At 36.1% G+C, this 13,931-nt stretch overlaps 2 protein-coding genes across 3 annotated transcripts in view; both read left to right on the forward strand.

Moving 5' to 3' along the window:
• LOC128992541 (elongator complex protein 2-like) overlaps positions 1-1,629 on the forward strand; it is a 43,061-nt gene extending 41,432 nt beyond the window's left edge. For both annotated transcript variants that reach the window (XM_054416166.1, XM_054416167.1), the window contains exon 17: positions 1,466-1,629. In XM_054416166.1, the coding sequence (XP_054272141.1) occupies positions 1,466-1,616 (151 nt within the window). In that variant the 3' untranslated portion in view covers positions 1,617-1,629. The remainder of the gene's footprint in view (positions 1-1,465) is intronic.
• A 3,297-nt stretch (positions 1,630-4,926) lies between these two features.
• Positions 4,927-13,397, forward strand: LOC128991903 (dihydroorotate dehydrogenase (quinone), mitochondrial-like). The gene is made up of 9 exons (XM_054415178.1): positions 4,927-4,997; positions 5,268-5,319; positions 6,535-6,744; positions 7,057-7,256; positions 9,227-9,421; positions 10,043-10,226; positions 10,690-10,840; positions 11,561-11,720; positions 12,194-13,397. The coding sequence occupies exons 2-9, from the start codon at positions 5,287-5,289 to the stop codon at positions 12,243-12,245; spliced, it is 1,185 nt and encodes a 394-aa protein (XP_054271153.1). The 5' UTR covers positions 4,927-4,997; positions 5,268-5,286; the 3' UTR covers positions 12,246-13,397.
• The last annotated feature ends 534 nt before the right edge of the window (positions 13,398-13,931 follow it).

Here is a 13,931-nt window from a genome sequence, read left to right on the forward strand (position 1 = left end):
ACATGGCATACACTGAGACATTGCTTAGCCATACAAGTTATTACCATCCAAGTACATGGCATACACTGAGACATTGCTTAGCCATACAAGTTATTACCATCCAAGTACATGGCATACACTGAGACATTGCTTAGCCATACAGGTTATTGCCATCCAAGTAGCATGGCATACACTGAGACATTGCTTAGCCATACAAGTTATTACCATCCAAGTACATGGCATACACTGAGACATTGCTTAGCCATACAAGTTATTACCATCCAAGTACATGGCATACACTGAGACATTGCTTAGCCATACAAGTTATTGCCATCCAAGTACATGGCATACACTGAGACATTGCTTAGCCATACAGGTTATTGCCATCCAAGTACATGGCATACAATGAGACATTGCTTAGCCATACAGGTTATTGCCATCCAAGTACATGGCATACACTGAGACATTGCTTCGCCATACAAGAAGTTATGTATACCTTGTAGTTCTGATTCTATCCTCTTATTTTATCAATGTAAACCAATTGAAAGATTCAGTATTTAAATCTTACAAAGGTTTTTATTTGTTTACACCCAAACATATCTTTATTTATAAAATGAATAAAATAAAATAGGTAACATACTTAACAAAATGATGCTGCAAGTAAAAATTATGAAATAGGCAAGAAGCTCACTGATATTTCCAGAAATACTGGTTCTTTTAATGTATGATTGAAAACAGATATTTCACTCCACTGAGAAGTATGAATAGAAAAATTCCATGTTGCTTCGAATCGAGTTACATCAACATTTTTTAAAATCAAATCGTTGCTTTGAGTTGAAATGTTTTGCTGCTTCACACACCCCTACATTTAATACGGGATTTTCTTGGCATGTGATACGTTTCGATCGTCAGTGATTTCGCTGGGTCGTAAGTGACAACATATGTTGACGAAGGTACCATGACCGGGAGACGGAAAAAGGTGTAGTAACATGGAGAATGGACCGAGTTTTTGGTCGGGATTTATATAAAAATGGTAATGAAAAGTCGGGAAAAAGTCGGGAATTCCATTTGAGAAATCTGGTAGACACCCTGATTGTGAAAGCCCCGAAACTGCAATAATGACTAAATGGGGTTTGCTCAGTGTTGTGTATTGTTTGTTCTTGTGCTGTGTATTAAAAATGTAGGCATATTAGTTTCATTCTGCAACAGAAACCGCATGTTTTAAGGACTTAAGATACGATAGCAGACTTACCTGAATGGAAATCAGTTCAATCCGGCTCAAGAAACACCAAGACAAAATTTTTACAAAGGAGCTGGAAAGAGAGTATTTTCCTGGGTTTGAAACAATGGATGGCTTTGTGGTAGTATATCCCTAATCAAAGCTGCCAAGCACTACTTCATATTTATTGTGGATATTTGTATTTTCATTTTCAATTATTATTAATTGTTATCACTTTTTACTGTGTTTCCTTAACGCTTTTTACAGCCATAGTCACCACCTAAGCATCAAGAAGCTTGCGTTTCGTCCGGTGAATGTAAATACGGAGGACAATCAGGAGAGCATTGACCTTCATCTGGCCAGCTGTGGCCTCGATCACACTGTGAAGGTTCACAAAATAGTTGTAAAGTTGAAATAAATAATTTGTATACAATTGTGTCTTTGCATTTGTCCTATTGAAATCCACATCTTCCCTAAAGTGTACTGTGTAAATATTGTATGTTATGTTTCTTTAGTGTATTGTGTGTTGTATTTATGCGACACTTGTAGCATGATCACGTGACATATAACTTGTGGATTATAAATAGAACTTTTGATGACCGAGGTCTCTCTTGAAGTAGCTTCAAAGAGATGGCAACGTTGGGAAAAGTTAGCATTTTGAAGCTATTTTAGAAAAAAAATTCTAGTGGCTTATGTTGTAATCTATATCTATAAAAGAGGAACTATGTATGTGTGTGTGTGTATATATATATATATGTATATATGTAACGAACATCAACCTGGAGGCGAGTTTGCGTAGCGAACAAGCTAACCTGAAAACAAGAACGAACTTCAACCGGGACGTGATTGAGCCATGCGAATACTTATGAACTCCGTGGGTACAGCTAGTTGTACAATAAAACATGCAGTAAATAAACCAACACTATACTAGTTGACACAGCGGAGAGTATGTTTTAGTTGTATTAATAGTCAAAGGTTATATCATAGACCAAGTGTGTTTTGTTTATACGGTGTAGTAATCCTCAGTACGGTAACTTCCAAGTACGGTAGTTACTTCCAGTAACGTAACATCTTTTGGTGAAATTTTAGTGAAATCAATTCAGTTGTTTTAATCCAAGGAATCAGACTTAATTTGTGTTTAATAGTACATGGCTAATTATTGGATTGGGAGATTTAGATTTATATTGTGATACAACTTATAAACAATGTTGATCCATCTATACAGATAATGGATCTGAAAAGTCAATATCCCAAGTCGACCCAAGCCTTAAATAGTACCTCCGCTGCAGCAAACCTGCAGACTAACCGAATTTCCATTTCCGTTCAATTAAATCTATTAAAATAACATTAGGTTTAACAAGTACCTATGTTTGCTGTTTCAGGGAGAGTAATAAAGTGTGTTTTTTGTTATAAATATGAATAGCTTAGTATAAATTAAATTGATTTACAAAGTTTAATCAAAATGTATCCATAAACAAGCAAACTAAAATGGTTTAAACTTATTCTCAAAATAAGAATACTGTATCATGGAAATTTTAAATTTACATTTTTTTTTATTTTATCCGTGGCCAATAACAGTAAAAGCATGTCAATATACTGACTTATTTGTTTTTTAAGCTCTTCAAAATGGTTGAGAGAGATTGGGAAATTTTATGTTTTGAGGGTCAAAAATGAGAACCCCTATTTTTACCCCTTAAAACCCGTTCCCCTGGTCTGGTCATGCTGGTTTGCAAACTCATTCAATTTTATCCCGCCCTGGCATACAACTTCAAGCCAAATTTTATCAAAGTTGGACCAAAATTACTTTAGTTATCACGTCCACGGACACACACACATACAAAAAATTTTGAAAGGGTGGTGTATTTGGCCTCTAGATACAACAATAGAAAAGGTATATGAATTTATGGGTCTTACCATGCCACCTACATTAGGCCCAATAGCTACTTCCCTAATTCGCTTAAAGTCGGAACGTATACAATTAATTGACTACAAATTTAAAATAACAATCTTCTAAATTACAGTATTGCTTATATACCAACTTTTAAATATTCATTGGTCAAATACCTTAATAATTTAGCACCATAGCTTACCTTACCTATTTCATTGACTAAGGACACCGCAGTGTCAACCATAAATAAAACATACTCCCTTATACAACTTATCTATTATTTACTCTTGGAATTATGAATTTTTATATTTTGGTGCATTTGGAGCCTCAACTTTGAATTGTAAACCTTGTCCCAAATGACAATGTAAGGAGAATAAATAAAAATTCTAGAGAATAAAGAAACTTCATTCAACATTTTTAAGCTATCCGGCGACTATTAACAAACATGTTATATGTTATTCCATTTCCAATATTAATATTCCAAATATAGAAATGGTATTTTTTTTATTCTAACTACCGTACTGATTTTTTTATCAGAATTTATTTTACAAACTGTTTATAAGAACAATAAGTAAATATAAAAAAAATGACAGGAAGCAAGAACCTGTTCATCAACAAGTCTTGCCAAAAATTGTTATTGTGAATTTTATTGTTCTGATATTCTCATTTTTCTTGGTACTTTTTACTATGGTTTGTATAATTTCTTTTACTGATTTAATTTTGAAGTAATTCAAAATTTTACTGTTTATACGAACCAGGGTGCGGCAATAATTCTTCTCAGTCTTAGCCTGAAATTGTTCAAGAATTTCGTTGTTGGATTTGCTGGAGGTCCCCCAAAGTTGAATGCGGTTTGATCATAACTTTAAATAGTAAAATGGTGTTAGTAAATGATAAGTTTGAATTTGTACCTAGTAGCCAATTGAGTTTATTTTTAATTCCATTTGCTGTCTCTTGCACCAGATATGAGATTTCCAATTTAATTTTATGTCAAGAGTTAGACCTAAATGTATACTGTCTGCCTCCGTTAAAGCTACATTATTAATGGATACTGGAGGATTGTGTACTCTGTTCTCAGTGTAAAAAAATATGTTTAGACTTATTTTCGTTGACTTTTATCCTCCACTTTTTAAGCCAATATTGGAGCTCATTCAAGGTACTTAGCTCTTGTATATTAATGGAAGCGACTTGAGGGTCCACACAAACACCTCATGAATCCACAGAGCTGACACCTCATAAATTAACATATTAGACATGTTATCTGTAATGTCTAGCCTGACTGTAGCCATGCTATATACATGACAATTAATTGTCAATGCATTTTTTGTAATGTCCAATGACAAATAAATAATTCTGATTCTTACTCAACTCATGACTAAACGAACAGTGCAGTTGTGTGACTAAATTGTGACACAGAGACTATAATGAGTCTAGAACTACTTAATGTGCCTTAAAATCAAACAAAATCAAAAGTTGACACAAACTGTAATATATTATTATATTTAACTTAAAAATAACATATTAACACCATTGATAGGAACCACATTTAGCGTTCCTCGAGCATGTTTTTTTTTTTCAAAACGCCATAGCTTAGCTATCGGCTATAAAAAAAGTCTGGTCATACTTTATAACTAACTAAAACTAAATATTACAGGACATTGTCAACATTTATGTCTGTAAATAACAAAATGTAATGAGTCAATATCATTCTCCTGAATAAACAATAAAAGAAGACGGATAATCACAAAAAGTGAACATTGGGGCCTCATGACTTTTAATCAAGGCCACCACAATTGCGACATTTACAGTTGGAAAAATATGTTTGTTGTTTACATATATTCATATTACATAAATCCGTCAAAAAGATTTGAGGTTATGACAATTATACTTATATATTACTGTAGTTAACTTACGGTAAGGAAAGAATTAACTTAGTACAATTGGCAATCATTCTCTATAAATTATCAGTATTAAATACTATTAATTGTAATTTTAGCTGCTCTTATCCAATACAAACTAGGCCCTAAGTGAAGGCTTAAAACTTTAGGCTAGTAATAGGCCTAAGTATTTTACCTATATTCTGTTTAAATTTCTTGATTATAGGCTAATTATATTGGGAAATGTAGGTAAAAATTATACTTTGTGCTTTATTCACATAATGAATCTAACTTAGTGAATTTTCAGTTTCATTGTGGGTGGAAGAATGGGAACAGCCTCTACTACAAAACAGCTACTTGTAAGTAACTTAAGTTATTTAGGTTATCGTTACTGTTGCCTATTTAGGCTACATTTGAATGAAAATATTTATTATTCAATTGTTTCATTCAATATATCGTTTGGTTAGTTTGGTTAGGTTAACCTTATACCTAACTAACGAAACGATATATCGAATTAAACAATCGATAAGTACATCAATCGATATTTTAATTCGAATGAGTGTAGGACCTAAAGTAAAGTGCAGCCTTGCATCAATATTTGAGCAATTAAGTTTAAGTTAGCCTATATCATGTGTCACAGCGCAATGTGAAAGAATCTTCTTTAAAACACCCTAGTCTAGGATATGACATAAAATTTTCATACTAAAAACATACATTCAATACTATTTCGCAGGAAAATCATATCCAATGTGATCTTTAAAAGGCTTATTTAATCCACTAAGTATGTCGTAGGTTTCTTTTTGTTACCTCAATCGTTTTTCCTGTTGTCATTAATTATGTTTGTGTTACCGAAACTTATGGCTTTGGTTTTATAGGGTACCGGTAAAGGTCCAAACTCTATAGTCCTCGCCACCCTAAGTTGAGGCAGCCCAAGGCTGCACGGCGTGTATCTAGTGTGGCCTTTGGCTGCCTCAACTTAGGGTGGCGAGGACTATAGTCTTGTGTCTAGAATCTATCTAAGTAACATAGACTATTATTACCATAAGGATAGGCCTAAGTAATGTTTTTAAAGATAAGATTTAAGTTAGGTTCATTGCTTCTTCGAACTGTTTAGGTTTTTTACCAGTACTTAAGTTAGGGCCTATAAGTAAGAGAATATCTTATAATACAGAAGATGTAGCCTACATATCATTTATCTGGAAATTAAATGGACTCAGCTACCTAAATTTTAGTTAGGCTATACAATTATTAAGCTAAAAAATTAATTAGTCCTTATTTTATAGAAACATTGTAGGAGCACACATAAAGTGAGACTATCTGGATATTAAAAACTTTGTGTCTGTGGATATTTTTGAAATTTTAAAGCGTTTTTGAAAAACGTATTGGCTTTGTTTTTATACTCATATAACCCATCTGAGTTTAGTGAAACTTAAATATGAAACGCATTGAACAATTTGATAGTTACAATAACCCATTAACTTTAATTTATAATTATACTTTAACGGTACCTACCATGCCATGTAGATATAATGATTCTTACATAGCCTACATAGGCCTACTTTTAATATGTACAGAAAAAGCTGACGTCTTGCGTCTACGTTTTCTCCGGGGGAATTGGTCTGTTTTCTGCTTACAACATATACAATGAAAATGAGAAGTTTTACGAGGCGATTGTATTACCAGCGGTTCACAAGCTCAATCCAGAGACAGCTCATAATCTGGGAGTGATAACGTCAAAATACAAATTACTTCCAAAGACGAAATATGTGGACGGAAATTCTCTGGTAAGTTGTCATATTTTTAAAGCTAGATATCTTGTTAAAGTTCATTGCTCAATTTAATCAATTTTTTTAGAGTGTGGCACACCATGTGTTTACTCTGTTAGGGCCTACTCTGTATATACTTTTAAAAGGTTGTTTTCATAGCAAATTGAATAGGTCCTAATGCTTGAAAAATAAGGTGATAGTTGATGTTTTTAACGAGGGGCCAGTTAAATAAACATTAAAATAGAGCTTTACTATTGCCAGAAACTAGTTAGAAGTGTTTAAACCCATACAATATAAATAGTTAAATATATCAACTAAATGTTCATCCAGGAGACAGAAGTGTGGGGTCTCAAGTTCAAGAACCCCATTGGCATGGCTGCAGGATTTGACAAGCAAGGGGAGGCGGTAGAAGGGCTGCATGACATCGGTTTTGGTTTTGTCGAGGTCGGCTCTGTCACACCGCAGCCTCAGCCGGGGAACTCCAAGCCTCGAGTGTTCAGGCTGACGGAGAATCAGGCCATCATAAACAGGTATGAGAGATTCTTGAGATATGTTTTAATGTAGTAATTTTTGGACGATTTAAACATGTTTTATAAAGCACTTCCATTTTAAGGCAAAGCTTGCTAATTTAGTGGTGCTTACCAGTGATGATCAAGTAAAAGAGTTTTAAATGTTAAACATCTTGAATCCGATTATTTCTGTAAAATACAAAATCCAGTCAAATGTGAATATCGATTCCCGTTATCTTTGACTTTATTTTTAATCAATTCAATTGGAAACTTCTAAATTCGTCCTGCCGTTTGTGCGGTGATTTTACTTTTTCTGCACATCAGCTCAAGAGCCATCTTGCTCCAAATCATGTTTGGAGCCTCTTTCCACCAGCTCCGAATCATTTTTATTTCAAAGCTGCTAACTAGATATCACCACTGAGCTGAGATAAAAAAACATGTTAAAATATTTTGTTGTTTTGTAAATTCACACTTTCGCTGCAATCGTAAAGGATGATGATGGTTTTCTGTGACTCCAAGAAACAATCATGATTTCTAAATGACCGCAGGAGATTCAAGATTTTTGCCTGATCATGGATGATGATGATGTTTCTGTGACCACTGGAGACAATGATTATTTCCAAACAACTGCGGGAGTTTCATGATTTTGTGGCGATCATAGAAGACCATGGTAATGTTTCCATGACTGCAGGAGTTGGTGATATTGTCCCATTCGACCATGGGATATGTTCAGGATTTTGCCATGGTCAAGCTTCTGCTGTCTCTAATAATGATTATTTTGCTGTAGTTTTTGGTTTTTAAAACCCTTTCTGTACCTTAAACTAGACCTAGACTTAGACTTAGACTGTTGTCGAGGGTACCGAAGCACCCCGACGCCTAACCTAGTAGCTTACAAATATGACCCGGGCCCATGGTATCAGCCAGAGCTTGCACACCAGCCTTCACGACACCACTGGATGACTTAAGGTCATCAGGCTCACCGGCTGCCGAAGCATCCCTTCGGAAAGAGGGTTGCCCCTCAATCCTAACCAGGGATACCGGCTACTTGGTCAAGCGTCCATTCCACCTGGGTTCCGCCAGGTACGACACCCTGAAGGACCATGATGAACTGCCCTGAACGTGTCTAGTGCAAGCAACACTCGGGACCTATCTAAACTCTAACAGGAAGGACCCACCATCAAAGCCAGGAAGAAGGGGACCAACCGCCTATTAGCACCACTACCCATTGCTGGGAAACTAGAGATAACCAGGGCGATAGATCCCCAGATATCCCTAGCGGGCTTGAAACCAGCACCCGATCTACTTCGTTTGCCCATCCAGCCCAACATCACTGCCATGCCATCAGGGAATAAAAGGAAGCAGGTATAGAAGTGGGACCCACCCGGATGAACCTATCCACCAAAGGTGGCGACACCCTTAACTCAATAGAGGTTCCAGGGAGAACCCCCCACACTCTAGATAACCATACCTTCCGGGCTCAGAGACAGGGATTGGCTTTTGGAGTGCGCCCAGCCGTTACCCTCACACTGTGAAAAGTTATGTTCCCCTAAAGTGTCCCCGTGAGCTTACGGGTACTTGCCCGATTTCACCTCCAGGAAAGGCTACTTCCCCAACCTGGATAGAGGATGTCACTGGGAACTCTCACTCTGGGTACAACCCAAAGTGGCTGGCTTGCCCAGTCGTCTATAACTGTGGCCCACCTGAAGTGCTGGTTCAAACACCGGGCAGTTACCCACTGGGGTAACTCTGGGGGGGCAAGAGCTAGGGTCCGCGTGGTCGCTAGGCCACGTACCCACGCAAGCGTGGGCCCCCTGCGGGGCCTTTCTGTACCTAAGCGATTTAGATAGTTGGAGTTTTGACAAGTGGAGATCTACTGTAGGCCTTCTGCTAAAAACTGTGAATTCAAATTAATTGTAACCAATGTTCTAAAGACTCGTCATGTATATATCAGGTCATGTATGTCTATAATTATGTATTCACTCTAATTTCAGATATGGTTTCAATAGTGACGGCCACGATGAGGTCTACAAGAGATTGGAATCGTTGAAACAAAACAAAACTTTCAATGGAGTTCTGGGGATTAATCTGGGAAAAAATAAAGAATCGAGTGATCCAGTTGATGATTACGTCAAAGGGATAAAACTGTTTGGAGAAATAGCTGACTACTTGGTCATAAATATATCAAGGTAACAGTCAGTACATTAATTTCATTACATTAATTGTTGGGGAATTGTCTACATTCAGTACACTTGCAGTTTTTATTGTTACTACTAATCATTATCCCAGAAATCAATTAGATTTTTATCAAAATTAAATGTAATCTGAAAACTGTATGCAATGGAATATTGACTAAGACTATTTACATTCTAAGGAGATTACTTAATATTCTTCTGGAAGTTTTCTACTTTTAAATTGAAATTGTATGATGTTGCTGTGATAGTGGGAGATAAGAATGTCACTGTTATTGTAGGAAATGAATCTTAATCAGTTGTCAATGAACTTGGATATAACTAATACTCATAGAATTTTAAGTCAGTAAGCATAAAGGATACGCGATTCCTTTATGCCATTAGTATCAAAGGTTTTGAGGAATCTAGAAACAGAATTAGCTATTTTAAATAAAAAATGCTACCTGTAACTTTAGGTAAAATATTCAATATTCCTTACATTTTATTTGACACTAATACTGTCAGTCTCATTTCCGAGTGTCAAAAGTGATTTCTTTACTATGTTTAATATACATTTGATATAGCCGTATTGTTGTATTACATAATCATCATGCTTGATCAAGCATGTTTGATATGTAGCCCTAACACTCCAGGGCTCAGAGATTGGCAGCGCAAGGAACAGCTGGAAGAGTTGTTACGTCAGGTGGTTGCTGCACGGAACTCTCTGCCCGGAACACACAAACCTCCGCTACTGGTGAAGCTTGCGCCTGATCTCACATCGAATGAAAAGAAAGACATTGCCCAAGTGCTTACAAAACCCGAGGTAGTGTGTCATTCAATTTCTTGTTATATTAAATTAAATTATACATTAATATTGTTTACAACAAATTCAAACAAATTGTTTGTAAACATTTAGTGAATCTTAATGTTTGTTTCTGTTACATCAGTTTACATACTAAAATAATCTGCTTGGAACTAATAATGAAAAGGAGTTTAAAAATAAAATAGGAGGGGGAGGGATCTAAGGTACGGACGTCTTTCGAGTCCAAAGTAAAGTAAATATCCTGGAATTGTCCTTGTATTTTTGATTTTTTTTCTGGACACCCTTTAGTCCAATTTACAAAACTCAATTAATCTCACCGCAAATCAACATGAATGTTTTCACTCCCTGCATTAAGTTTCTTGTCAATCGTTAAAGATTGCTCTTTGAAAATCTTTGAGTCTTTTTCATTTTTAGAATTCTTTACAACTTTTAAACACTTTTTAGGATCTCGCATTTGTTTCAGTGTGCGGTAGATGGACTTGTTATCTCCAACACTACAGTAGGGAGGGATGGCCTGACGGGGCCTTACAAACAGGAGAGCGGTGGCCTGAGCGGGGCCCCTTTATCTGGGGCCTCTACGGAGCTCATAGCAGAGATGTATTCTGCCACAAAGGGTAAATTTTAATTAGAATAAATCTGTATGTAGGCCTACAAAAAAGAGTTGTGTTTACCATGTAGATTTTTCAAACCTTTGTTGACTTTGAAGAGAAATATACATTTGATTCCCCGTTTAAAAGTCAGTATTTACAAACAGAATTCAGTTAACGATTGCAGCATACTCGGTCGGACGCTCAATTAAGTGTGTTAAGCTACATTCTAATACTGAAATAAAGTGTTACTGGATACCACAAAATTAGTAGAATTCAGCCACCAACAGTGTCTATCAATTACTAATTTCTGTTTTACCTGTTTCTGTTATCATTGAATAAATACCAAGGCAAACTGAAAAATACCTTACAACTTATTCTAAACTATAGCGTCTGTTATATAAATGTTAATTATCAAAGTATAAACAACTAACATGGCAAAGAAAACTTTGTGAACTGATCATTCTTCGCATTCAAGATTAGATACAATTTAAACTAATACATTACCAATGTGCAGATATTGGCAACACTAACGACAACGACTTCTTTGTCACCATCAAACCTGGAGACATATTTCTCCTCTCAAATCTTCCTTGTAAAAGAATTGTCAGTGATATTGACATTTTGTGTGTAGTCTTTTGTTTTTATGTTCCAAAATAAACTTCATGTAATTCTGTAATCCCATCAAAATGTTTTTAAATCTTGACATTTTAACCTTATTTACCATATAGATAAATTTTTTTGCAGGGAAGATCCCGATCATCGGTGTAGGTGGGGTGTTCTCTGGAGAAGATGCCTACAATAAGATCTTGGCTGGAGCAAGTCTTATCCAGCTGTATACTGCTTTCATCTATCACGGCCCTCCTCGGGTGACACGCATTAAGAAAGAACTGGACGACCTGTTGCAGTAAGTCTATGTAAACGTTGGTGTTGAATTGGCTATACTCATGGATATGGAGCCTTGTACTTATATTTTCGACGGTTGCAATGGAGATTGGGTGTAGAACGGAGTGAGTTTACCTTTGTAGCTTCATTACTAACTTAGATCAGACGTTTCTTTGGTCAGAATCATTTATTAAAAGCCCAATGATCAAGGTCAGCTGGGTCTGGTTTGAACTGTAAAAAAAGTCTGACGATTAATTTCCCAGCTGGACGGTTGGTTCCAGTTTTAAACCATCAAAAGCTTCTGACATTACTCAGAATTGAACCAACTTTCGGATTGTTACGCAAGAACTGTCACTCAGCAATCCAACTCCCATATGCCTAGAAGATACCTTCTGTAATTAAAATCTCCATTTCTAGTTCTTGATAGCAAAGTCAATCGGCAGAGCTTAAAACATTGTTAGCGTTCTGATTTACTCTGACATTGTATTGTTGCAGAAAGGATGGGTTCAAGTCCGTGTCCGAGGCTGTAGGCAAAGGAGTGAAGTAAAGTTACCAGACGCTGCGCACAAGATTTGTTGTCTGTAATGCTGCTTGAATGTTATTGTAAGATAATTTCTCAGGTAAAGGATGATTGATAAGGGTCCATGAACCAAACTGACCATCAATATATCAAAGGAATGCTATAACGATTACCCGTTTCTCACCTCATCTAGTTAGGTACAAGTATTTTGATATTCACAACACACAGAATTTGTTAATATAAATTTTAGGAAATACTCAAACTTTTTTGTCCCAATGTCCAAAGGTAAGTTAATCGCCAACAATCCTCCTACAATACAGTTTAACCTTTGTCTATTGTTGGTATAGAATCAAAATATGGAATACACAAACTTTTGAACTGATAGGATGACTATCTCAGTGAGACAAACTTAGAGAGAAAGTCGAGTTTAGTCATTAGCGTACTCTGTGAATATCTCATATTCAACCTTTTTCTTTTAAAATTTAAATTGTCCTTGTGGCCGAGTGGTTATAGCTCATGCCTTCAAATCTGATAGTCACTGCTTTGATTCCAAGCAAGATCGCCACCAGATCCAGATGACATTTGTCATTGAGATATCCATGAATGATACTTTCTCTCAACAGGTTGAGGTTAGTAACAAGACCAGGGTTTTTACCGTTCCCTTGAAAACAAAATCTATAAATGCCACCGGTGTTGATAGACACAATAACAAATAAGCTTGAGCTGGCCTATATAGAAGGGTTGTCTAACAAAATTGCTGATAATTAACTGGTTTGGTCTGTAATCTTGGAGTCAAGTGTATAACTACTACAGATTACACAGGTGCTTTATGTTCACAACCATTGTGCAAAATACTTTACTATGCTAAGTCTGATCAAGGACTGGGCGGTTACAGTGTCCTCTCTTCCAGGAGACAGCACTATAGATCGAGGGTTTGTGTTCCGTCTAGCTCTGGTTTTATGTCAACTCATGACTTGAACGGCAAAGCTTTTATAGGAGAGGCTCGCCTAAAATAAACAGTGTACTTGAAGGTGGGGATACTTGAAGGGTGAAGAATGAAATCTGTATAAGCAATAGATACAATTTTATTTTCAACTTATTGCAATGGATCATGCTTATCAATCATCCTCTCGTGTTGTGTAATTAATGTTTAAAAGGATCTGTTTTTTAATAAAAAAATGTTATATATTCACAGAGTTATTATACCCTAACCAAGTAATTATAAGGTAGATATAAGACTTAAATAATCACAATTCTGTAGACTTTGTAACATTATTTAGCAAGTTATATGGATCGGATTGGAAAACTTGGAAGTTTTTGAGCACATGGTCAATATACTGGCCACAAGACTCACAAGAGAAACAACAAACACCTACACTTACAACTATCTTAAAAGGTATCTATGGAGCATAGTAACTGAACAAAAACATCTGAAATCCATTTGACTTCCCTACCAAACCTTAGAATACTACAGTATTCATCTTGGGCTTTGGGGTTTTCTCCATTGTTGGAGTGGCCGGCTGTTATATCTGTTGGGCAGTCTTGGTTGTCTCTGCCAAACGTCAGCTATGTGCTCTGTCTGTAGATTAGGCATTTGGAGTCTTTCTTAGACTGGTCTGGTGAAACCATAGATAAAAGGAGTAGACACTCCTACTATTCCTTTTATCTACGGTGAAACTCACAAAGAAAGCTCAGCTGCTCTCATCTTGGATT

The sequence above is a fragment of the Macrosteles quadrilineatus genome, unplaced genomic scaffold (assembly GCF_028750875.1).
Source record: "Macrosteles quadrilineatus isolate MER2022 unplaced genomic scaffold, UCM_ALF_1.0 Scaffold_4__1_contigs__length_99947679, whole genome shotgun sequence".
In the NCBI taxonomy this organism is placed as follows: domain Eukaryota; kingdom Metazoa; phylum Arthropoda; class Insecta; order Hemiptera; family Cicadellidae; genus Macrosteles; species Macrosteles quadrilineatus.

Bases quoted from the DNA above. Each gene is read 5' to 3' on its own strand.
- LOC128991903 (XM_054415178.1), top strand. From the start codon at position 5,287: ATGGGAACAGCCTCTACTACAAAACAGCTACTT. The intron at 10,227-10,689 runs GTAGTGTGTCAT...CATTTGTTTCAG, and splicing joins AAGTGCTTACAAAACCCGAG to TGTGCGGTAGATGGACTTGT. The intron at 11,721-12,193 runs GTAAGTCTATGT...GTATTGTTGCAG, and splicing joins GAACTGGACGACCTGTTGCA to AAAGGATGGGTTCAAGTCCG.